The 24,418-nt window shown below is 40.1% G+C and overlaps 1 protein-coding gene across 1 annotated transcript; it reads right to left on the bottom strand.

Annotated features, from left to right (window-relative positions):
* Positions 1 to 1,098: 1,098 nt before the first annotated feature.
* Positions 1,099 to 23,814, bottom strand: LOC109903477 (asparagine synthetase [glutamine-hydrolyzing]). Its single transcript, XM_020500224.2, has 12 exons — positions 23,685 to 23,814; positions 20,723 to 20,978; positions 11,421 to 11,661; positions 10,925 to 11,110; positions 10,472 to 10,573; positions 10,043 to 10,170; positions 9,070 to 9,196; positions 7,661 to 7,767; positions 7,318 to 7,418; positions 7,025 to 7,106; positions 6,062 to 6,217; positions 1,099 to 4,773 (listed from the first exon to the last, which is right to left on the bottom strand). The coding sequence occupies exons 2-12, from the start codon at positions 20,969 to 20,971 to the stop codon at positions 4,564 to 4,566; spliced, it is 1,689 nt and encodes a 562-aa protein (XP_020355813.1). The 5' UTR covers positions 20,972 to 20,978; positions 23,685 to 23,814; the 3' UTR covers positions 1,099 to 4,563.
* Between the last annotated feature and the right edge of the window lie 604 nt (positions 23,815 to 24,418).

The raw sequence follows: 24,418 nt of genomic DNA, 5'->3' as shown, positions 1-24,418 counted from the left end.
ACCCCATAGAAGCCTTAAGACACGGACCAGTGAGCACTGCAGCAATATATGGACAGGTGAGACAAAACATCCTGTTGCTGCTCATTTTGTACAAGCTGGACTTCCTATTAGTTCTCTGAGATACATTGGAATAGAAATGGTCAAGATGTCATGGAGGGGAGGGGACATTGAGAGGAAACTTCTTCAAATGGAATCTTTCTGGATACACAGGCTCAACACACTGTCTCCTCTTGGTCTTAACAAGGAGTTTGACTTGAAACCGTTTTCAATATTAATATTTCAATATGTCCAAATTGTTTAAAAAAAAAGTCCTTGTTGAATATTGTATGTGTATGTATATTACTGTAAATATTGATCACATTCCCTGTGTATGATCATATATTTTGATACATTGAATGTTAATATTGTGAAACTGTCATACATTTTTTACCTCCTGTTTCAGGAAGTGATGTCACTGAGTACTGCCCCTATATATAGGACCTTCCACCCCCACCTGGGATATGGATGCCTGATGAAGACCTAGGGGTCGAAACGTTGTTGTAAATAAATATCACCACTGTGCAAAGCTGTCAAGGCAAAGGGTGGCTACTTTGAAGAATCTCAAATATAAAATATATTTTGATTTGTTTAACACTTTTTTGGTTACTAAACAATTCCATATATGTTATTTCATTGTTTTGATGTCTCCACTATTATTTTACAATGTAGAAAATAGTTTAAAAAAAAGAAAAACACTGGAATGAGTAGGTGTGTCCAAACTTTTGACTGGTACTGTCTTACATTTTTTACTTTCTGTTTCAGGAAGTGATGTCACTGAGTACTGCCCCTATATACAGGACCTTCCACCCCCACCTGGGATATGGATGCTTGATGAAGACCTAAGGGTCAAAACGTAAATAAATATCACCTGGGAGCATGAGCAGCAGTGTGCAGTGTTTTCCTTTCTGTTTTCCATATTAGGATACCCATAGTACTTAGAATGCATTCCCAATATATTGCGTTATACTTAAGTTGTATGCTAGTGCGGATATTGTAATGCAAACTCATGAATATCATGACCACACACACAACAACAAAAAACACATCAGATAGATATTGTCAAGGGTATGGGGCACTTTTTATATCAGTAGTGGTTAGGATGAAATACAGTAGACAGACACATAGCATTATGTACATCGCTTTAGACATCCAATGCTGTAGTTTCATACATTTCCATCAGTCCATTATACGAGTCTGTCTCAAGTATGTTTTGTCTTCAATTGAATCATGTTGTTCCCAGCTTGACATTCAATCTGTAACACATTCTATTGTTATCTCAACGACACACTCACACAAGAACCCTCACATAAATACAAAAACACACATCCACGCACACACACTTTATTATGGTTTATAGACCACTATTACACCATGTCATGGTCTTTGCTCTGATTGGGGGGGTGAAAACATGTTGTTATGATTATGGCCCAATAGTCAAGCTTTTATAGTTGCTTCAATATTCAATAAAATACTACTTTTTTAATGGTGAGTGAGTGTTGAGCATTATCCTTTTCAATAAGAAATGTTCAAAGAAAGAACCTTGGGGATTGATCAAGGCATCAAAGCATTACAAAGTTTCATCATAATTCTGTTGACATTTAAAATGTTTATAAGACATGAGTTGAATTGGGGTACTTCTCTTTATCAGGTTGGGTAAAGAACAGGAGAATGTCTATACCATCTATACCAGGGGAGGCTCCTCAGAGGCGGAAGGGGAGAACCATCCTCAGTGAATTTCATTTTTTTTTTAAGTAAAACTTTTTAAAGTAATAATTTTTTAGATGAAACAATATTATAATAAATATAATCACTCACCAAAGAATTGATTAAAACACTATTTTGCAAAGAAGGTCTACAGTAGACTCAGCAGCACTCTGTAGGGTAGCACCAAGGTGTAGCAGGAGGACAGCTAGCTTCAGTCCTCCTCTGGGTACATCGACTTCAAAACAAAACCTAGGAGGCTCATGGTTCTCAACCCCTTCCATAGACTTACATAGTAATTATAACAACCTCTGGAGGATGTCCTCCTACCTATCAGAGCTCTTGCAGCAATGGGGATCCATAATCAATACAAATACAAAATGACATGTTGTCCACCCAATCAAAGAATCAGATAATTAATCTAGTACTGAAAGCATAAGCTATAGCTAGCTAGCACTGCAGTGCATGTGGTGCGTAGTTGACTCAAAGAGAGAGAAAGACAATAGTTGAACAGTTTTGAACAAATTAATTTCTTCAATTTGCAGGAGAAGCAAGAGAGAAGTGTATATAGAGAGAGATTGTCGTTTTTTAGCTAGTAAATGCAGCTAGCTAGTTTAGCCTACTGAAACACTCCGCCAAACAGCAGGATGCTATGTTAGCTAGCTGGCTATGACTATCTAACACAACACTGGAACTCTTCCAAGTCAAGGTAAGCTTGTGGTTTTACTAATGTATTGCCACCGGGGCCCGACACTGTAAAGGTACTGCATGATTGTAGTGGGTTTACTAACGCATTAGTTCTATTAGCCATGTTGACGAGGACGTTACTTTAGCTAATATGGGGACAACGATGCAGGCTGTATGTGGTGGTTTGGCTTGGAAAGTTTTTTTTGCCTGATCACATACAGCTGATGTGTTGTGCATTGAAGTCCACAAGCGACGGGAAGAGGAGCGCGCAGATGCGAGAAGAAATACGGGGCTGTGCGTGATGAGCGTGATGAGTGGTGTATTCATTCCGCGGATTCTGTTGAAACGCGTTTCTTAAAAAGTAAGCAAACGGAACAAAACGGGGAGAAACAGAGTTGTGTCATTGTTAGACATCGCAAGTGTCACTGATAGTGACAGTCCATATGAGAGACCCAGGCCATGCAGGGTGTTACCCTCCAGTCTAGGCGGGGGTGCTGTTTTCAACTGTTGGACCAATGATTACGTCCTATATCAGCTAGATGCAGGACAGAGTGTACAAGGCGGTATTGAATGTCACCATCTGTCACCTCAAATATATCTCTAGACCTGTGTGCAGCTACGTTATAAACGTTAATTCATAGGCTAGGTTGTAGCAGCCTCATGATGGGTAAAGGGAAAATATGAGAAGCACGTAGTAGTCTGAACCTATCGCTGTTACATTGAACTGGCTGAATGGAATATGAATGACAGTCATCCAACATGCTGAAATAGAACGGCACTGACCGCAACTGATCTATACCTAAAAGCTATCCTGTCTATTGTCGCCTGTGACATAATCAAGACATCTTCTTGCACGGAATTGAACCTATTACAGCCTACTCCCTGTCTGGGTAAGAGGCAAAAGGACAATTGCAGTACCGGTTATACGCATCTAACTTAATGTAAATGACAGAAAAAAGCACTCATTAGGAATAGTTAAATATCATGTTAAGGTTTAGCCAATGTCTGAAGCTGTTAAAATATGTATGTAATTTAGATATAATAATATGTACTATGTAATCAATGAAAGCATTACAGTAGTGCTACTGAATTCCAGATAGATGGCCTACAGAATCATTCCAGTCTTCCAACATTATCAACTATTCCTAGTGAAACAGCAGTTTCCCAAATCAGTACTGACCCTGTAACTGTAATTAACAGTTTCTTTTTCTTTTTACCTTTATTTAACCAGGCAAGTCAGTTAAGAACAAATTCTTATTTTCAATGACGGCCTAGGAACAGTGGGTTAACTGACTGTTCAGGGGCAGAACGACAGATTTGTACCTTGTCAGCTCGGGGATTCGAACTTGCAACCTTTCGGTTACTAGTCCAACGCTCTAACCACTAGGCTACCCTGCCGCCCCGAAACAGTGGTTAAGTACTAGAGCTTGATGATTCCTCAATAGAGCTGCCATAATTATCGCATAATTGTGTAACCGACAATTATGGTCAATAACGTGAACTAAAAAAATAGTCTTAATAAATTCATTTTAGGAAAAGGGGGATTCAACTTTAGATTCAAGTTTCAGGAGAATGGGGGATTCAACTTTATATTCAAGTAGAAATAATTTACCCAATAGCAGTTTTAAATGAAATGGGTAAAGTTGGTAATCATTTTATGAGCGGAATGGCACGGTTCGGAGAAGTTTCATTTCCAAAAGGTCAAATCCATTCGTTTTTGAAACAGGAATGTCACCAATGCTGTGTTCAATTCATTAGGTTTATCGTAGCTAATTAGATGTCTTATCTAAAGATGCATTATGAAGCGTTACAAGGTCAAAACCATTTTTAAACAAAAATTACAATAACCGTGACCATTTGCATGAAAAGTAAGCCTAATCGTTACCCAGAATTCCATAAAAATCACAACTTTAGCATCAGACTGTTTCCAGATAGGTATGTGGTGAAGGGGAGGTGTAGTAATGGTGTGAAGATGAGGTGTAGTAATAATGGCACAAGTGATTGACAGCTGACACAGTCTACGTTCCAATATCCATACTAGCATACCACTTAGAATGCATGCATGCTCAATAGACTGCTTCACTCTAAGTGCTACGCAAGTGAGGACACTGGAAAAGAGCCACTGTTGTTTCTGTATCACTGGTCCTTGTCAGGCTTGTAGATGGAGAGGGTTCTGGCTGAGGGGTCTGTAGCATTGATCCAGCGGGGCATCCAGTAGTGGCTGAGCCACTCAGCCTGGCCCGGGTAAAGCTTCTCAAACACCTGGCGGTAGAAGTACGCCTCTTTGGTTCTGGGAGGGAGGAACGGGAACGTCTTAGGAGACTTCTCCAGCTGGAAGTCGTTCACCTTGGAGGAGTGAAAGAAGGAGTCAGAATGTGTGTGTGGGTGTGCATATGTCATGTGCCAGCGTGCCTGTGTGTGTACATGCGAGCCTGCTGTGTGCATATGCACGTGTGTGTGTGTATGACTGTGTGTATGTGTACCTTGCTTTTTTCCATTTTTACTAAAGACATGCCACTGACTGAGTAAAGCCAGAGTTTCTATATATGCGGATAATTCAAAACTATACACGTCCGCTACTACAGCGACTGAAATGATTGCAACACTTAAAGTGCTGCAGTTAGTTTCAGAGTGAGTAGCAAGGAATAAGTTTGCCCGAAATATTTCTAAAACTAAAAGCATTGTATTTGGAACAAAACACTCACTAAACCCTAAACCTCAACTAAATCTTGTAATAAATAATGTGGAAATTGAAAAAGTTGAGATGACTAAACTTCTTGGAGTAACACTAGAATGTAAACTGTCATGGCCAAAACATATTGATACAGTAGTAGCTAAGATGGGGAGAAGTCTGTCTATAATAAAGTGATGCTCTACCTTCTTAACCACTATCAACAAGACAGGTCCTAAAGGCACCTAGTTTTGTTGCACCTGGACTACTGTTCAGTCATGTGGTCAGGTGCCACAAAAAGTGTGAAGAGTGTTAGGAAAATTGCAATTGGCTCAGAACAGAGCAGCACAGCTGGCTCTTGGATGTACACAAAGATAATATTAATAATATGAATGTCAATCTCTCCTGGCTGAAAGTGGAGGAGAGATTGACTTCATCACTACTTTTATTTATGAGAGGTATTGACATGTTGAATGCACCGAGCTGTCGGTCTAAACTACTGGCACACAGCTCGGACACCCATGCATACCCCACAAAACATGCCACAGTCCAAAAAGTCCAGAACAGACAATGGGAGACACACAGTACTACATAGATCCATGACACAATGGAACTCTATGCCACATCAAGAAACTGACACAAGCAGTATAATTAGATAAAAAAAAAAAAAACAGATATAAAAAAAAAATAATAATAATGGAACAGCGGGACTGTGAAGCAACACAAACATCGGCAGACACACACACACGACAACACTATACATACACATGGATTTAGTCATGTAGATATGTGGTTGTGGTGGAGTAGAGGCCTGAGGGAACACAGTGTGTTGTGAAATCTGTGAATGTATTGTAATGTTTGAAAATTGTATAAACTGCCTTAATGTGGCTGGACCCCAGGAAGAGTAGCTGCTGCTTTTGCAGCAGCTAATGGGGATCTATAATAATACAAATACAAAAATACCTCAGACTCCATCTGGTCCTGCAGGCTGTTGTACCAGGACTTCTTGACAGACATCATTCCGTCACTGAAGGCCTCTTTACGCCGCCATAGGATCTCGTCTGGGATCAGGTTCAGACCTTTAAATGAGTCTCTGAGGAGGTGCTTCTCCACTCCATCCTGGTTACACACACATCCCTCAGTCAAACTGAACTGTGTTTGGAATTATAGCACTGGAACCCTTTACATGTTTAGAGACAGATTTTTATTGCAAGGACTCTGATTTGGATACACAACACTTACAATCACTCAATACACATCTTTTCCACTTTTGCAATAATACTGATGGGTTCTGACTTCTAAATGTGAAAATATGAAATATCCTTATTCATGACACTGAGGGAGAGAGAGGGCATTGAAGGCCGTTTATGTTATTGTTATACATCAGGTATCCTATGGAAAGGACTTGCTACACCAGAAGTTAATGGTAATCTGTAGGAGGAATGTATATGGTGGGGTCAATTAGGGATGGATATGAGCTAGGGCCTTGGAATGTTACTGAGTAAGGGAAAGGCAATCACATGGATGTGGTCATTGATAAGGGTGGAGAGCTGTGGATTAGTGAGGAATGGGGGCCGGGGTCAGGTCAAATTAAGGGAGAAGGAACAGTTTATTACCCACATCACTATGCTTCCTGCCTAGCAAAAAATATGTAATGTTTAGAGGGAAGGAGGAGACTTCACCTAACGTGGGGTAGATATACTTGGGCTGGTGGGAACATGTCTTTGTCTGTTCGTCTGTCTGACCCATTGGGTGAATAAACTTGGTTTGAGCTTTTCATAGTTGTCCGTCAGTTTTTACTCTGTTATTTAGAACCTAACAGTACATTACTTCCGATTTCACACTCCATTATCTCATCAGAGACAAATGTAGGGGATAGGGAGATTGGGATAGTGAGCATATGGTGATAAGGCTGAGAAAACTGACCTTAGGTTGCCTCATCTCCTCAGGCAGGGAGAGGTAGTACGCTGTGAACCTGTGGTCCAGGAAAGGCACTCTCAGCTCTAGACTGTAGAGAGAAGAGGAAAGTCAGAATCCTAGATCTTCTGTATTAAACATATAGCTTCTAGAAAGAAAGAAAGAAAGAAAGAAAGAAAGAAAGAAAGAAAGAAAGAAAGAAAGAAAGAAAGAAAGAAAGAAGAGCAGATAGCAGTCTGACAAGTTTGAGGAATGGATGTAAAAAAGAATGAATGTATTGAAAAATAGGTTGATGCCCCTACCCGTGTGCAGAGGTGGTGCGGTCTGCTCTGAGCACGTCAAACAGGTACAGCTCCTTCAACAGACGAACACTGTCCTCTGCTGCTGCCTTGGGAGTGGGAGCCTGGAACAGGAAACACAACAACTCAGCTCATATTCCCAGACATAACGACTGTTTCCAGGGTTGGGTTCAATTCCATTTTCAATTAAGTCAAACCAGGAATTTCCCATTGATTTCTAATAAATATTTTCAATTCCTGCACTTCCTGAATTGACTACTGCAGTCACCACAACACTGTCTGATACATGAAATTTGGTGAGGGGGAGAGAACACCACATCTCTGATGTGGAACAGACTTACAGTACCTTGTGGAAGTAGATGTATCCTTGTGTCAGCTCGTCAGAGCCTTCCCCAGAGAAGATCACCACACTGTCAGTCTTCTCACGGATGTACTTTGACACTAGGTACATGCCTGCAGAATGAGAAAGGATTATTGGAAACAGAATTGAGTTGAAGTAATCCCTTGGCTATAACTTAAGCCTTGCCAAATATACTGTACATATCTTATAAAAAAGGTTATCACGCCATCTAGAGGCAAATAAAACCATCAGTATTTAGCAGAAAAAAGTAAATGAAAGTAAACTGATCATCACATGAACTTTGGTCTTCAAGTTTGCATTTTTGGGACTGTTCAATTGTACCAGACAAACTGAATCACATATTTCATCAATATATTAGGCCAAGGTCTGGCTGATTGCTGGTGTCCTCGGATGGGGCCACAGTGTCTCCTGACCCCTCCTGTCTCAGCCTCCAGTATTTATGCTGCAGTAGTTTATGTGTCGGGGGGCTGGGGTCAGTTTGTTATATCTGGAGTACTTCTCCTGTCCTATTCGGTGTCCTGTGTGAATCTAAGTGTGCGTTCTCTAATTCTCTCCTTCTCTCTTTCTTTCTCTCTCTCGGAGGACCTGAGCCCTAGGACCATGCCCCAGGACTACCTGACATGATGACTCCTTGCTGTCCCCAGTCCACCTGGCCATGCTGCTGTTCCAGTTTCAACTGACCTGAGCCCTAGGACCATGCCCCAGGACTACCTGACATGATGACTCCTTGCTGTCCCCAGTCTACCTGGCCATGCTGCTGCTCTAGTTTCAACTTCCACCTGACTGTGCTGCTGCTCTAGTTTCAACTGTTCTGCCTTATTATTATTCGACCATGCTGGTCATTTATGAACATTGAACATCTTGACCATGTTCTGTTATAATCTCCACCCGGCACAGCCAGAAGAGGACTGGCCACCCCACATAGCCTGGTTCCTCTCTAGGTTTCTTCCTAGGTATTGGCCTTTCTAGGGAGTTTTTCCTAGCCACCGTGCTTCTCCACCTGCATTGCTTGCTGTTTGGGGTTTTAGGCTGGGTTTCTGTACAGCACTTTGAGATATCAGCTGATGTACGAAGGGCTATATAAATAAATTTGATTTGATTTGATTTGATTTGCTTCTCTCTATTGACAGGCTTTTACAGGCCACACTCACTAATCTCCCAGGATTCCACTGGGATTCAATCCAGCCAATCAGGAGGAAAAGGAATGCAGCCTGTCCAGACTCCCTTTGTCCAGGTCATTGGGCACATTGACAAGGTACAAAGAAGCTGTCTAGTGTCTCGGTATTTCACAAATGTGTCATTCTCATAGCCTATTAATTCATCAATGGGACACCACTTCTGATTGGTGTTTGGAGGTCTAGGCCAATCTAAGATGGGACAGTGTGCTCTCTCACCGACAGAGGCGCGTATGGTGGTAATGTCATAGGTCTCCAGGTGAAAGATGACCTCCTCCACGGCTTTGAGACCCTCCTCAGGGGTGAAGTTCACCTCGTGGTGCTCACTGCCGATGTAGGACGCCACCTGGAACAACACAAGACATTCATTCATGTTCTATCTATTTATTGCCTTCAGTTTATTGAGAACACATTCTTTTACAATTACAGGGAGCAGTGACTTCACAGGCTTCTTCACAATGGAGTCTTTGGTATTATATTTGTATTATTCTATTATATTGCGTTTTCATTATTTGAAATGCTCCTTTGTAATGCCCTGGGAGCTGTAATGTATTGGGTAAAAGGTGATACAAAAATAAAGTTAGATTATTACTGATTATGAAGTTTTTTTGTTACAAAACTGATTAACTAGCCTGCTAATATTGTTGCGCTCGCTAAGTCTAGAAGTCTTAGGCCTAGTTAACTGGTCTGTAACTTGATGTAAGATGTGCAACTATGTAAATCAGCGTATGAGGTCAGTGCTGTATGTACATGCGCTCAGGAGACAGCAGGGATCAGGGATCCTGGCCAGCTCCATCCTGACTCCTATGGGTCAGCTAGCCCAAGCAGATTATTATTTGTTGTTGAAAAGGGTGACCAAAATATTTATTTACAAAAATAAACTTAAAAAGACCGCTCCAAAACTGAAAAGGTTAACTAAAACAAAAAAACAAAGACTTGCAGGCCGAGGGGCTCTATGGCCACCTCCCTCTGAATCGTTCACGCTCAACCTGATTGCCTGTACCTATGGGCTTCATCAAGGCTTGACAGAGCACCTGGACCCGGTTGCTGCTGCCCCCCTGGGGATGGAGTCTGGAAGTGCTAGTGTCTAATCATGCTCCTAAGACCTACCCAACCCGTTCCATTACAATATCATCACCATTATATTATAAGGCAGAGTCTCTCTATGGAGGCTGGAAAGAGCCTCACTCACCTTGCGAGCAGCCAGAATGTCTGGACTGTCTTCAGCCCCGATAGCGAAGGTCTGGATGGGGTACTTCAACTTCTCCTCTTTGGCCAGTTTAACCAGCGTAGCTGCCACCAGACTAGAGTCCAAACCACCTAATAGAAATATATAATAACAGTCATACACCTCATTTACTAGATTATCACATGTTTAATTTGACCTATGGTGTAAAGATAATAAGAATGTATTATCATTTATGTATTTGCACAGACAAGCATTAGTGAAAACAACAAGTAAAATACCTCAAGCATTAGTGAAAACAACAAGAAAAAGACCTCAAGCATTAGTGAAAACAACAAGTAAAAGACCTCAAGCATTACTAACTCAAGCCACAAGCTTTCATGTGTGACACTACACAAAGAGGCAAACATACTCTGTAATAATCATTATTTGTACCTGAGAGAAGACAGCCGATCCTCCTGTGGGCCATGAGGCGTTTCCGGACAGCGTTCTCAAACAAAGACCGGATGTTGCTCTTCACTGTCTCTGGGACAAAGCCTAGAGAGGACAGCAAGAGATCTTACTGTCATCACACAGGGACCAGTCAACTGAATGGTTGAAGACCAGCAAATCAACTCTAGCATACTACACATCCAACTCCTATTGTCAGTGACTACAATGATTTCAGTTGGACAACAGGCTTCATTCATGGCAATACCCTCAATACCAAAAACCTGCATCCTAAAAGAACAATCAGTGACCCATTCCTCTCTTCATCTTATGTGTCAAACATCTGTCATCTTTCACTGATAGCTAGCGACAGGTAGTGGCACAGTTAAATCATCTGTAACCTTGGCCGCTGTCAATCATGATGCTGACATTATGGAAATACTATGGATGGGTGTGTACCTGAGGGGAGCCTCTCTACTGTGTCATAGGCAGCGTGGTTGGGCTCCTGGGTGCAGCAGTGGAAGCGGTCCATCTGAATAGACCCTACCTTCCCTGTGGGCTTCAGGTCAAACACCTCAAAGTGTCCTGGGAGGAATGGAGTGATCTTAGGAGGTGAGGACATTGAGTGGGTGATATCAGTCAGACCTGGGAACAAACAGAATAAGCATGTGTTTAAGAACAAACATGGAACAACTTTACAAGTTGTTACCATACCTGTGTAGTAACACTGTTGTTACACACTAGAAACAACATCTTAGCATTTTGTTACAATTGTACTTGACCAAGTGAATTTCCATTGAATAGCAATAGAATTGAGCAGTTAATTATTTTTCTACACTCTGTGACAAAGTTCATCCTATCCTATCCTGAATAGGTATTGTTCTTTAATCCACTTGTGTAGCAACCAAAACAGCTCAACCCCAATGGAGATATCAAGTAAGTAGTCCCCTCTCACCTTTTGCCTCAGAGCACACAGCCAGGAAGCCGTCGTCAGTCAGTAGTTTGAACAAAGGCCGCACGCCATACGTATCCCTCCCCAGGAAAACCTTCCTATTGGCTGTGTCCAGGAGGACGAAGGCAAACACTCCATCCAATAGGGACGCCATCTTCTGAATGCCGAAGCGCTCATACAGGTGAAGCAGGATCTCACCATCTACTTTGGTCTGATAGTCAGTAAACTCAAACTGCTCCTTCAGCTAAAGAGGGAGGAAGATGGAGAAAAGCATTAGGATTATTATGAGACATAAGACATTACAAGTGGTCATACATGCTCATGACATTCACTCACCAACATATTTATTTGGACAGTGAAGCAAAAACTTTTAATTTGGCTCTATCAGCAGTGGAAAAAGTACCCAATCATCCTACGCGAGTATAAGTAAAGATACTTTAATAGAAAATGACTCAAGTAAAAGTCACCCAGTAAAATACTTGAGTAAAAGTTTAAAATATTTAGTCTTAAATATACTTAAGCATCAATAGTAAATGTAATTGCTAAAATATACATAACTTAAGAATCCAGAGTAAAAGTATAAATAATTTCAAATTACTTATATTAAGCAAACCAGACGGCACAATGTTCTGTTTTTTAAATTTACGGACAGCCAGAGGAACACTCAGACATAATTTACAAACTAAGCATGTGTTTAGTGAGTCTGCCAGATCAGAGGCAGTAGGGATGACCAGGGTTGTTCTCTTGATAAGTGAGTGAATTGGACCATTTTCCTGTCCTGCTAAGCATTCACAATGTAAATTCTTTAGAAATGTATCAGAGTAAAAGTAAAAGTTGTCAAAAATATAAATAGTAAAGTAAAGTACAGATACCCCCAAAAAACTACTTTGTAAGTACTTAAATTTATTTACCTAAGTACTTTACACCACTGGGCTCTATACTCCAGCATATGAGGCGACAGTACAGAATGTCCCCTTTTATTTGATGGTATTTTCATACTTAGTGCCTTAGGAAAGTATTCAGACCCCTTGACTTTTTCCACATGTTATGTTGGTTACAGCATTATTCTAAAATGGATCAAATTTTTTAAATCCTCAGCAATCTACACACAATACCTCATAATGACAAAGCGACCCTTTGCTATGACTCAAAGTTGAACTCAGATGCATCCTGTTTCCATTGATCATCCTTCAGATGTTTCAACAACTTGATTGGAGTCCACCTGTGATAAATTCAATTGATTGGACATGATTTGAAAAGGCACACACCTGTCTAATGTTGGGGAATAGTCAGAATTGGTTGGTAACATAGGAAAGATGTTTTATATTCATCATATGTTTGTAAGTTACTTCTCATCAGAATGTTATTTTTGTATAATACTGTGGCGGGGTTGCAGTATCTGTTCTATGTCAAGACTAAGTTGCTTGGGCCGGAGAGAGGGGAGAGGTCAAGCGTGTATCTCTTGGCTCCACAATGTCTGTGTGCCAGTCAGTGTGTCTCTGTGATCTTGTCAAGATCGGATGGATTTGATATATGGCTGTTGATATGGAGGATTTGTTTATGGTTCTGAGTTTGAGAAAAGAACAGTTTAGGAGACAAAGCTGAACGATGAATTATGCCGATGCTGTCTTATCTTGTGTGTCTTTGCTATAAAGGATCTCATTTGAAATGTGGAAGGGACTCTCAGAGAATTCATTGATAGACACTGAATTGATCTTAGAGTCACAGGGTTGTGATAGAGCTCATATAATTAAAGATGGACTTTGTGATAACTAACTCTGACTTGTGTGTGGTTTGCTCTCATGATTTGGTAAATAGAGGAAATTTCCACAACATTTGGCGACGAGGAGGGGATGTGAATCTTCACTCGGTGACCGTTCTTACGATCTAGGTAAATAAATCGTGCACGAGGGATCCTCTAAACTTGGGATCTCAGGGAAACCACACTTCGGGAACGAAGCAGATGGACCAACCTTTGATCTAAGAGGAAGCGAGCCGAGTGGATACCACATCTCAAACGGATTTTTTTTTTTTAAGAAAAAGGTGAGCGAACCACAGATTTGAAGTCGAGTTTTTTAATTATGCCTGTTACGTATACTCTGAGCGTGAATTCCTTTGTAAGGAAGGCACCTTGGCGGCGTAAGCAGGGCCGAGTCAGAGGAGAGTAATCTGGGGGTTTTGTGGACTCAAAAGATACTCTGCACTGTCCGGTTGCCAGTGACCAACAGCCCTCCTGACACTGACTTGATCACAGTGGGGATTTGGTGAGGTCTGTCGGGGTGAGGGGCCAGGGGACTGTGTATTCTAGGTGAAACACGGCACTTGGTGAAGCCCTATTGGAAGAAGGACCTCATTCTGTGCGTCTGTGTGATTGTCTCAGTGACCCTCAGAGGAGGTGAATTCCAATTATTTTAAATGTGCTAGCCAGGTATGCCCTGGGTTACTCTGTGTGAGTATTTTGTTATGGGATCACTAGGTAATAGTGGTCGGACCGTTCTGTGTGAGCGGGGTAGGGTTGACTCTGTGTGGGCAAACCTTTTTATGTTCTGATGTTCTGTGTGGACGTCTGACCAATCCTGTGTGGGTGATCCTGAAAGTTCTGTGTGAGTACCTAAGATTTCTTAAGTTTTATATGGATTCTGTGAATTATTTGAAATTATGATAAATTGTATGTGTATAATCAATTACTAGAGATTTGATAAAGTAATGCTGAGAATGATTAGATACAATTTAAACCACCCATTCGTAGACGTACATAGGTTTTGAGTTGGTATCTTAAATGGATAATTTGATAAAGATGAAGATTTTAAGCACTATTAAAATAATCTACAAAATCTGGGAAATTGAGCTCTAGAAACTGATTAGAGTGTGTCCACTTTTGGTTATCTTACCCTAACGATGTAACTAAAAAACGCATATTGGATTATCTCCATCTGGGTGAACCATTTGAAATTTAACTGCCCTTAAGGTCTGAACATGTTATATTTTTTCTTCCCAGTATGAGAGAAGTTGCGGGATTTATTGAATAAACTGAATAAAGTTAGAGAATTAAGGGGGAATCTTGATGTAATTTAAAATGTCATACAAAGCCTAAAGTTTTCCATCACTCTAATTATCATTGCGTGATTAATGTGATGTAGTAAAGTAATTGAAATACGTTGCATAAGTAAACATAATCTACTTTTATTAAAAGGCGCAATATCTGTTTCCTAGTCATTAACTGACAATTTTATTCTTTGATTGCTAATATATTCATTTGGAATTTGAGAATCATAGCTGGAGTAACGTTTGTACTATTAAAATTGGGCTATTATTCTTCTGGGAATTGCCGACAGTGACGTATTTTGATTTTATTTGTAAAATGGGTTTATTTGTGGAGAATCTTAGTTTTTCGCATAGTATTAGTGGTTCAGTGGTAGAATTCTCGCCTGCCACGTGGGAGGCCGGGGTTCCATTCCCAGTCATGGCGCTGACTGAATTCTGTGTTTTTGATTGTAAATAATCTATTTGTATGTTTTGCCTGGAAAGTTAAGGTCGCTAGTGTTTGTATAAGATATAAACTGAACGTTTTAATAGCTTGTCTGTTTCAAATTGATAGAAGGGACAAATTGAACGTTTTCAATAGATTGTTTAGGTTAAATTGATAGACTAATTCAACTTAAAATAATAACGAAGCGAATTCTGATGCAAGACGATGTCTGTTCACTAAATTATCTGCTGGAATAATGTACTGAGAATTGAGTCGTATTTAAATTACTGTATCAATAGAGAAGACAGTTACCTAAGTTAAAGAAATTATGAATGATAGCGGGGAGAGAATGGCGATAGAAAGTGGTTACCGAAATGTTTTTCATTCTTATAGATTGACTGACATGTTATAATTTTGGCGCTGCGTGTGTTATTTTTTAAAGAAATAGGATACATTTCATAAGTGTGGAGAGCAAAGAGAAGAGGAAGTTATAAAGTTGGGTTTTAATCTTACGATAGGAAAAACGTTGAAATGAGAGGGGTTATATTTTTGCCCACTGGGGGAAAAAGAAATAGGAAAGTTGAGTTGAAAGTATGGAAGAGAGTTAGTTACTGTGTTGACTGCTGATTGTCAGGGAAAGTGGCTGGAGGCAGGTAGATTGTTGTAGAATAACGTAAATTTGCGTTATTAGTTTGAATATACAATAACCTTACTCTAATTGTTTTGACCGTTGTTCAGGTACATTTCTTTCTGTATTTCTAGCAGCTGATTCGCTAGGTGGGCATCATAGATTTGTGGCGTTTATTTGGACTGTATTAGGCTATGAGAAAGGGAGACTGGATGTCTGAATCATAAAACATTGTGATAATAGATTCTGATGGTTATTGATTCTTGGTTTGATTGTTTAAGTAACACCAGTTAATTTGAGCAGGAAAGTTCATGTAGTCTAACATTATAGTATGTTTCCATTATGTGGAACAATGTCAGGTCATTAAAGGTGATTGCTGGATTGAGTAGTATGAGAATAAGTTTGTTTTGATTTTTACGCTGATGAGACAGCGCCAACTTTTGAAAGATTTTAGATTTGTTTAAAAAAAAAATCAGGATTGGTTTTTACTAAATTTATATCAACAGGTTGAAATTATTAGATTGCTGATTAAAAGTTTTTTTTTAGGAGTTGATTTAACTTAATTAAACATTGTATCATACATATACATTGAATTGATTAAAACTTATGATTAATGATTTGAGGTACAGTGGCATTATCAGTAGGTTTGGTTTATAGTTCACGTTTGAGTTTCTGAATCGATGTAGTGTAATGAATACTAACTAAGTGTTTTTGTGTTTTCTCCGGGAAAATGGATATTTCACTGTCTCTCTCTGGAATGTTTCCAGGGACTATACTCTTGGGGAGAGTGAGTGAAATTGAGGCCATAAACTACCACATTGGAGGGGGCCTGGAAGATTTTTGTTTTAGTGCAAAGGTATTAAAGGGGCACTCACCACATGGGATTTTAATGAGTTTGTATTTTCTGACTTTTCATTACACACGCAAATTCTTTTGATAAAGGAATGCTCTGGGAACATGGAAATTACAAAAATGTTGGAACTAGTTGATTGTTTGCAAATTGTTTTATATAGTGAAAAACACTGCTTTGAAGGGTTTTGTATGACCTATGACCTTCTGATGACTTTCCGTTGTGGCTTGATCACCCGCATTGGAAAGCCATTTGGATAATGAAATTATGTTCATTTGTAATACTGCTTTCAAAATAATTTGTGTAATTGGTAAATATGTTTCTTATCCATATTTGTAATTTGGACCAGTGTGAAGAGGGAGTAGGGCATTGCTTTTAACTAAGGGTATGCTGCTTTAAGTCTATTTTCCTATGACCATAGGGGTTAAATAATTTTTCTTTGTGGAGTTTTTTTCAGTTTAGTGATTTTAATTTGATTAGGTTAGCTGAAATTTTGTTTTGCATTTCTTTTCAGTTTTGTTTTACATTACTCTCATACGGAGAGATGTGTGTAAAACATGGGGGAGGATTCAATTTGAGGGTTTGAATTTGAATTGAAGTTATACAACTTAAGTGATATGTGAATGAGTGTATTGTATTGTTGAGTGTATTGTATTGTGTTTGTTTTGTTCTATTCCCGAGAGATATAGGTCTAATTTCTTGATCCTTGGCTCTACGATGGAGTTGACAGTGAGATGGGGAGTATAAAGCAATTTGAAAGAATAGTTTCAATAGAATGTTTTGATATTCTCTGTGAAATATGTTTAGATATGCGTGTTAAGAATAATTGGTAAAAGTAATAATTTATCATGTAGTTAATGAACTGAACTAAACTGTTGTTCTGATCTGTTCTTTCGATCATGAAAAGTGACATCAGACGGTATCTTAATGCATGGAAGAGATCATTTGGACTGAATGGTGTGTGTACCTCAAAACCCCCTCTAACTGGCTGAAGAAGAGAGACAAAGGCGTTGAAGGAGGCTTTCCAAACCACTTCTACCGAGAGAAAAGAACCAAGCCAGAAATTGGTGTACAGTATCAGATCTAAGCTATCAACTGCTTTTCTTTCATGAGTCCACTTGGAGTGATCATGGAGAAAGATCTGTTCTAACATTTTCTTATGATGCTGGTATATTGGTTGACGAATGGACAAGACATGAGTGGTAAAGATGAGACATTGAAATTGGGACATTATCATGGGCCGTCCACTTTGAACTGTAAAGCTATCTGAAGAAAAACGAAAGAGACGCCAGAAGATGCAGTGCCTGAGACGTTGGTCAACTGTGCCATTAAATTGTTTATACTTTTGTGGTATCAGGTTGATTGAAGAGGTCTACACCATGTAAATTGTAGTAATTTAGATTAAGAATGCATTGAGATACTGATCTGTATTATAATCAAGATTAAAAAAGTTAATAGTAGAATTATGGGATAATTATACTGAATGTAAGTAAATCTGCTAATATTGATGTGTGTTAAATTGAGGTTTTTACTTTGAGTGATAAGACAAATTTTAATCACTGAGGAATGCTATTCTAAATATTGGTTGGATAAATAGTTGGGTTGTTACTTATGATTTGGAATATGAATGATTTCACTGCCCTATTCTCTATTCCTGAGTATATTTCTGAGCATGAGGACTTAGAGGGATGTCTGTCCTATATGTTGTGAGGAGGCGTGTGTTTAGACACTGGTTCTCATGTAACTTAGGGAGCATTTCTAAATATTGGTTGTGTTTTTATTTTCCTCAAATGGATTATTCTGTGTTATTAAACATGTGCAAGTATGTCTTGTAGAATAAAGGTTGAAAACTTAGTTTCAGAAGGGAGAAAGCTTACATATAAGCTAAGGTATTTGACATTGAGGGGATTTGAATGTTTATATTGAGTATGTAATTAATATTCTGATTCTTTAGAAGGGACAATGTCCCTTGAGGGGAATGTTGGGGAATAATCAGAATTGGTTGGTAACATAGGTAAGATGTTTTATATTCATCATATGTTTGTAAGTTACTTCTCATCAGAATGTTATTTTTGTATAATACTGTGGCGGGGTTGCAGTATCTGTTCTATGTCAAGACTAAGTTGCTTGGGCCGGTGAGAGGGGAGAGGTCAAGCGTGTATCTCTTGGCTCCACAATGTCTGTGTGCCAGTCAGTGTGTCTCTGTGATCTTGTCAAGATCGGATGGATTTGATATATGGCTGTTGATATGGAGGATTTATTTATGGTTCTGAGTTTGAGAAAAGAACAGTTTAGGAGACAAAGCTGAACGATGAATTATGCCGATGCTGTCTTATCTTGTGTGTCTTTGCTATAAAGGATCTCAGTTGAAATGTGGAAGGGACTCTCAGAGAATTCATTGATAGACACTGAATTGATCTTAGAGTCACAGGGTTGTGATAGAGCTCATATAATTAAAGATGGACTTTGTGATAACTAACTCTGACTTGTGTGTGGTTTGCTCTCATGATTTGGTAAATAGAGGAAATTTCCACGACACTATATAAGGTCCCACAGTTGACAGTGCATGTAGAGCAAAAACCAAGCCATGAGGTTCAGGAAATTGTCAGTGGAGCTCTGAGACAGGATTGTGTATTGAGGCACAGATCTGGGGAAGGGTACCGAACAATTTCTGCTGCATTGAAGGTCCCCAAGAACACAGTGGCCTCCATCATTCTTAAATGGAAGAAGTTTGGAACCACCAAGACTCTTTCTAGAGCTGGCCACCTGGCCAAACAGAGCAATTGGGGGAGAAGAGCCTTCCTTGGTCAGGGAGGTGACCAAGAACCCGATGGTCACTCTGACAGAGTTTCAGAGTTCCTCTGTGGAGATCGGATAACCTACCAGAAAGACAACCATCTCTACAGCACTCCACCAATCAGGCCTTTACAGTAGAGTGGACAGACAGAAGCCACTCCTCAATAAAAGGCACATGACAGCCCGCTTGGAGTTTACCAAAAGGCACCTAAAGACTCTCAGACCATGAGAAACAAGATTCTCTGGTCTGATGAAACCAAGATAGAACTCCTTGGCCTGAATGCCAAGTGTCACATCTGGAGGAAATCTGGCACCATCGCTACGGTGAAGCATGTTGGGATGTTTTTCAGCAGCAGGGAATGGGAGACTAGTCAGGATCGAGGCAAAGATGAACAGAGCAAAGTACAGGAAGATCCTTGAGGAAAACCTGCCCCAGAGTGCTCTGGAACTCAAACTGGGGTGAAGGTTCACCTTCCAACAGGACAACGACCCTAAGCACACACCCAAGACAACGCAGGAGTGGCTTCAGGACAAGTCTCTGAATGACCTTGAGTGACACATCCATAGCCCGGACTTGTGGATGCTACAATGATTACAGATAATCATAAATGAATCGTGAATAATGATGAGTGAGAAAGTTACAGATGCACAAGGATCATGCCCTCAAAACATGCTACCCTCTCACCATTACAAATAACAGGGGAGTTTAGCATTTTTAGGGGGTATGATATTTATGCCTCTGATACTTTCTCACTCATTATCTAAACAGTAAATCAGATATGTATGAAAATACCATAAAATAAAATGTACATTCTGTACTGTCACCTCATATAAAACATTTGATCTCAAATCCATAATGCTAGAGTATAAAGCCAAATGAAAAGTTTTAGCTTCACTGTCCAAATTAATACAAAGGGTAGTATACATGCTTATAACTGAATCACAATGGATTGTAAGTAATGTATGCACAATCACATCAAACAATTGTGCATACTACAAAAGATGTGTGATAATAATTTAATGCCATTTTTTTTGACAGATAATACCATTATCAATATGATCTTTGAAGATATTACGACTTTCTTCCCTCCCTGTTTTCACAAACTCACATTAACAAAAGTTTACTTAACTTCTTTGGCCACGTAAGTCTCTTTGGCATAGCAATAGTACCTTTTTAAGAAAGGAGGAGTTAACTGGCCTAAAGCCATACTATATCCCTGCTTCGTGACCTGCAAGTAGAAACTCAATACGTTCCACACCAAAACTTGGCCAGATACTAGGGTTCCTTGAGGTCTGGTACCATCTCCATTCCTACAGTAACCTGGGGCTCAGAAGTTTGGATTTCAGGCAATATCTTACTATATGTCTATAGGCCGTAACTACGGTGTGATTTGTAGATCTCCTACCATAGTCTGGGATTTGTGACATAAAACAGTAACACAATCTGGATTCCAGGCTATACCTTATATGTCTATGGGCCATAACTACTGTGGTGTTTGCAAATCCATTGAGCCTGGGATTTGTGAAACAGTGAAACAATGTGGATTCCAGGCTAGACCTACCGTATGGTGGTTGTAGATTTCTCCGTTGTAGACAAGCCAGAGGTAGGGGAACTTCTTGATGCGGATGGGCTGCATGCCATACAGCTGGTCTACAATAGCCAGGCGATGGAAGCCGAAACAACAGTTAGTGAAGCCGTTGATGTTCTCAAAGCGAAAGGCGTCAGGGCCCCGGTGGGCAATCTTCATAGCGCTGGTGCACTGAACCGACAGGCACTCATCACTGCCAAACAAGGCCCATATACCACACATCCTGGGGCTGGAGAGAGCGGGGCGGGGCGGGGGAGATAGAAAGAGGGAGAGGGTGTAATAAATACATGCCACAAAGGGCAGAGAAGATGGTCCAGAGACTAGTGCCCCTTTCGTAACTGTTCTTTACAACCTTTCAACCAGTGGAGGCTCCTCAGGAGGAAGGGCAGGACCATCCTCAGTGAATTTCATAAAAATAGTAAAACACGTAAAAAGTTATGCTTTTTAGATAAAACAATACTTAATATAATCACGCCACCAATTAATGATCAAAACACACTATTTTGCAAAGGTCTACAGTAGCCTCAACAGCACTCTGTAGGGTAGCACCATGAGGTAGCCGGAGGACAACTAGCTTCTGTCCTCCTCTGGGTACATTGACTTCAAAAAAATAATCTAGGAGGCTCTTGGTTCTAACCCCTTACAATAGACTTACACAGTAATTATGACAACCTCCGGAGGATGTCCTCCTACCTATCAGAGCTCTTGCAGCACAAACTGACATGTTGTCCCCCCAATCAAAGGATCAGAGAATTAATCTTGTACTGAAAGCATAAGATATAGCTAGCTAGCATTGCAATGCATGTGGTGAGTAGTTGACTCAGAGAGAAAGAATGAAAATGAAGGAGAAGCAAGAGAGAAATGTAGAGAGATTGTCATTTTTTTCCCACTTTCAGTTTCACTTACTTAGCTAGCAAATGCAGCAAGCTAGTTTAGCCTACTGAAACACTCCGCCTAAACAGCAGGATGCTATGTTAGCTAGCTGGCTATGACTAACACAACACTGGAACTCTTCCAAGTCAAGGTAAGCTTGTGGTTTTACTAATGTATTGCCACCGGGGCCCGACACTGTAAAAGTTACTGCATGATTGTAGTGGGTTTACTAACGCATTAGTTCTATTAGCCATGTTGACGAGGACGTTACTTTAGCTAATATGGTGACAACGATGCAGGCTGTATGTAGTGGTTTGGCTTGGAACGTTTTTTTTTGCCTGATCACATACAGCTGATGCGTTGTGCATTGAAGTCCAAAAGCGACGGGAGGAGGTAAGAGGAGCGCGCAGAAGGAATAAAACGCAGCTGTGTGTTTACGCATGATCAGCGGTGTATTCATTCCATGGATTCTGTTGAAAAAAAAAGTATCTTAAATGGAAGCAAACGGAACAAAACAGGGATTAACATACTTGAATTTGTCCAATAGAAACTCTCGTTTGCATCCGTCTCTCGACCTGTGTGCACCTACGTTATAAACATTCATTAATAAGCTAGGTTGTAGCAACCTCATGATGGGTATAAGGAAAATGTGAGTATCACGTAGTAGTAGTCTGAACCTATCGCTGTTACATTGAACTGGGTAAATGGAATATGAATGACAGTCGTCCAATATGCTGAAATAGAAATAGTGCACCTCTGCTAATCAGATAGGAAACTATAACACACCACACTATCATACCATACTTTTGGGTGGGGGCCACAAAACTTGAACTCATCACGAGGGGCCGCAGTGGCTCGCAGGTCTGAGTACCCACATCCATAACCACACATGGAGCGAACTTGCGAGCAAAACATTTTAGCGGCCCTTTTGACAGGGGAGAGAATGTTTTAGTTCATTTCCTGTAATTCTACACATTTTGCCATGGTCGGAAAGAAATGTTTGCAGTTAATGTGCCATCTGAGTGAGAGTGACTAACAAAATCAATGGGGGTCCCCCCCAGACTGTAATTTGACAAGTTTAGACAGTCTAGCCAGCTAACTTACCAATCTAAAAAATGTTAGGTGATGCAGGCTAATTGAGTGAATTACATAACTGCTGATTCACAACCAAATTACACCTTGTACAGTATACTATAACTCTCAACAGTAAATTGAGACACCGACTGAGTTGGGGGGGGGGGGGGGGGGATTGATCCGCCAGTTGCCCATCCAAAACTTAAACTGTCTTGACTGTCCACTAAAGCACCTCTAAAAATACCATCCACCAGTAAATCTTATTTAATAACTTTCCAACTGTATTGCACTTAAGTCATGAGTGTCACTGCTAGTGACAGTCCATATGAGAGACATGCAGGGTGCTCCCCTCCACCCTCCAGTCTAGGCGGGGGCGCTGTTTTCAACTGTTGGACCAATGATTACGTCCTATATTAGCTAGATGCAGGCAAGAGTGTGCAAGGCGGTATTGAATGTCACCTCAAATATATTTCTCTAGACCTGTGTGCAGCTACGTTATAAAAGTTTATTCATAGGCTAGGTTGTAGCAACCTCATGATGGGCATAGGAAAAATGTATCTCGTCAAAGAAATAAGGCCGTGGTCATGTAAAAAAAAATCGAGAAGGAAGAAATACTTGAAGGGTTATACAACGGACTATTGGACAGATTGTACCTTCGCTAATCAGATAGGACACTATAACACACCACTATGATACTTTTTACAAAACTATTGACGTCAACGTATTAAACTGTGTATTCGAAGTAGTATTACTGTTAAGACATCAAAACCGGTTTCACAAAGTGAGTCCCCATCACATTTATTAATAAACAAATACTGTGTGGCTCTCTGCTCCACACATGGTAATGTAAATGTATGTGCCATGTGGCTTTGTCAAGCCGCACGAACTACCCGGCCATAGAAAAGACGAGTTAAGATTCACTCCGTGATAAATACACATTCGATTGAAATGTCTAAAACGCATTAACATAGTTTAGTGATAAACATACCTTTGTCGTTGACACAAAAGGGGTGAATTAATAGTATTCTCCTCAGCGCCTGAAATGATGCAGCGACAGAACTTCTGTACACCGTAGTGATGACTACGTCCTTAACTGAACTGGGAGGGGCGTGACTTGCAACTTCATGTTCGGTTGCATCACTTTATGGTTATATTTGAGATTCACATTTGACATACATTCTGGTTAGTTTGCGAGCCAAAGGTAAATGTTACAATAAACATACACTACATGACCAAAAGTATATGGACACCTGCTCGTCGAACATCTCATTCATTAATCATTGGCATTAATATGGAGTCAGTCTTATTCTAGCAAAGACAGTTTCAATTTATACTGAATAAAAATATAAATGTAACAATTTCAAAGACTTCACTGATTTACAGTTCATATGTAAATCAGTCAAGTGAAATAAATAAATTAGGCCCTAACCTATGGATTTCACATGATTGGGCAGGAGTGCAGCCATGGCAAACACCACCCCCCCCCCCCCCCCCCCCCCAACAACAACAAATGTGCACAACATTTTAGAGAGATCAACTTCATTAGTGTGGAACATTTCTGGGATTAAAATAACATGTAAAAAAAAAAAAGCCCATGAAACATGGGACCTACACTTCACATTTTTGTTCAGGAAGTGACCATGTACAATTTAACAAACACTGAAATATTTCTCACCCTTCATAGCCAATTTTAGATTGACATGCTACATATGGTCTAAAACA

The sequence above is a fragment of the Oncorhynchus kisutch genome, linkage group LG14 (assembly GCF_002021735.2).
Source record: "Oncorhynchus kisutch isolate 150728-3 linkage group LG14, Okis_V2, whole genome shotgun sequence".
NCBI classification, from domain to species: Eukaryota; Metazoa; Chordata; class Actinopteri; order Salmoniformes; family Salmonidae; genus Oncorhynchus; species Oncorhynchus kisutch.
Note: the sequence above shows the minus strand (reverse complement) of the source record. Positions and strands in the feature narration are given on the sequence as shown.

Excerpts from the sequence above, each read along its gene's own strand:
- LOC109903477 (XM_020500224.2), bottom strand. The coding sequence starts at position 20,971 with ATGTGTGGTATATGGGCCTTGTTTGGCAGTGATGAGTGCCTGTCGGTT. Across the intron at positions 10,574-10,924 it reads AGTAGAGAGGCTCCCCTCAG|GCTTTGTCCCAGAGACAGTG; the intron begins GTACACACCCAT and ends TGTCCTCTCTAG. Across the intron at positions 9,197-10,042 it reads ACATTCTGGCTGCTCGCAAG|GTGGCGTCCTACATCGGCAG; the intron begins GTGAGTGAGGCT and ends GTGTTGTTCCAG.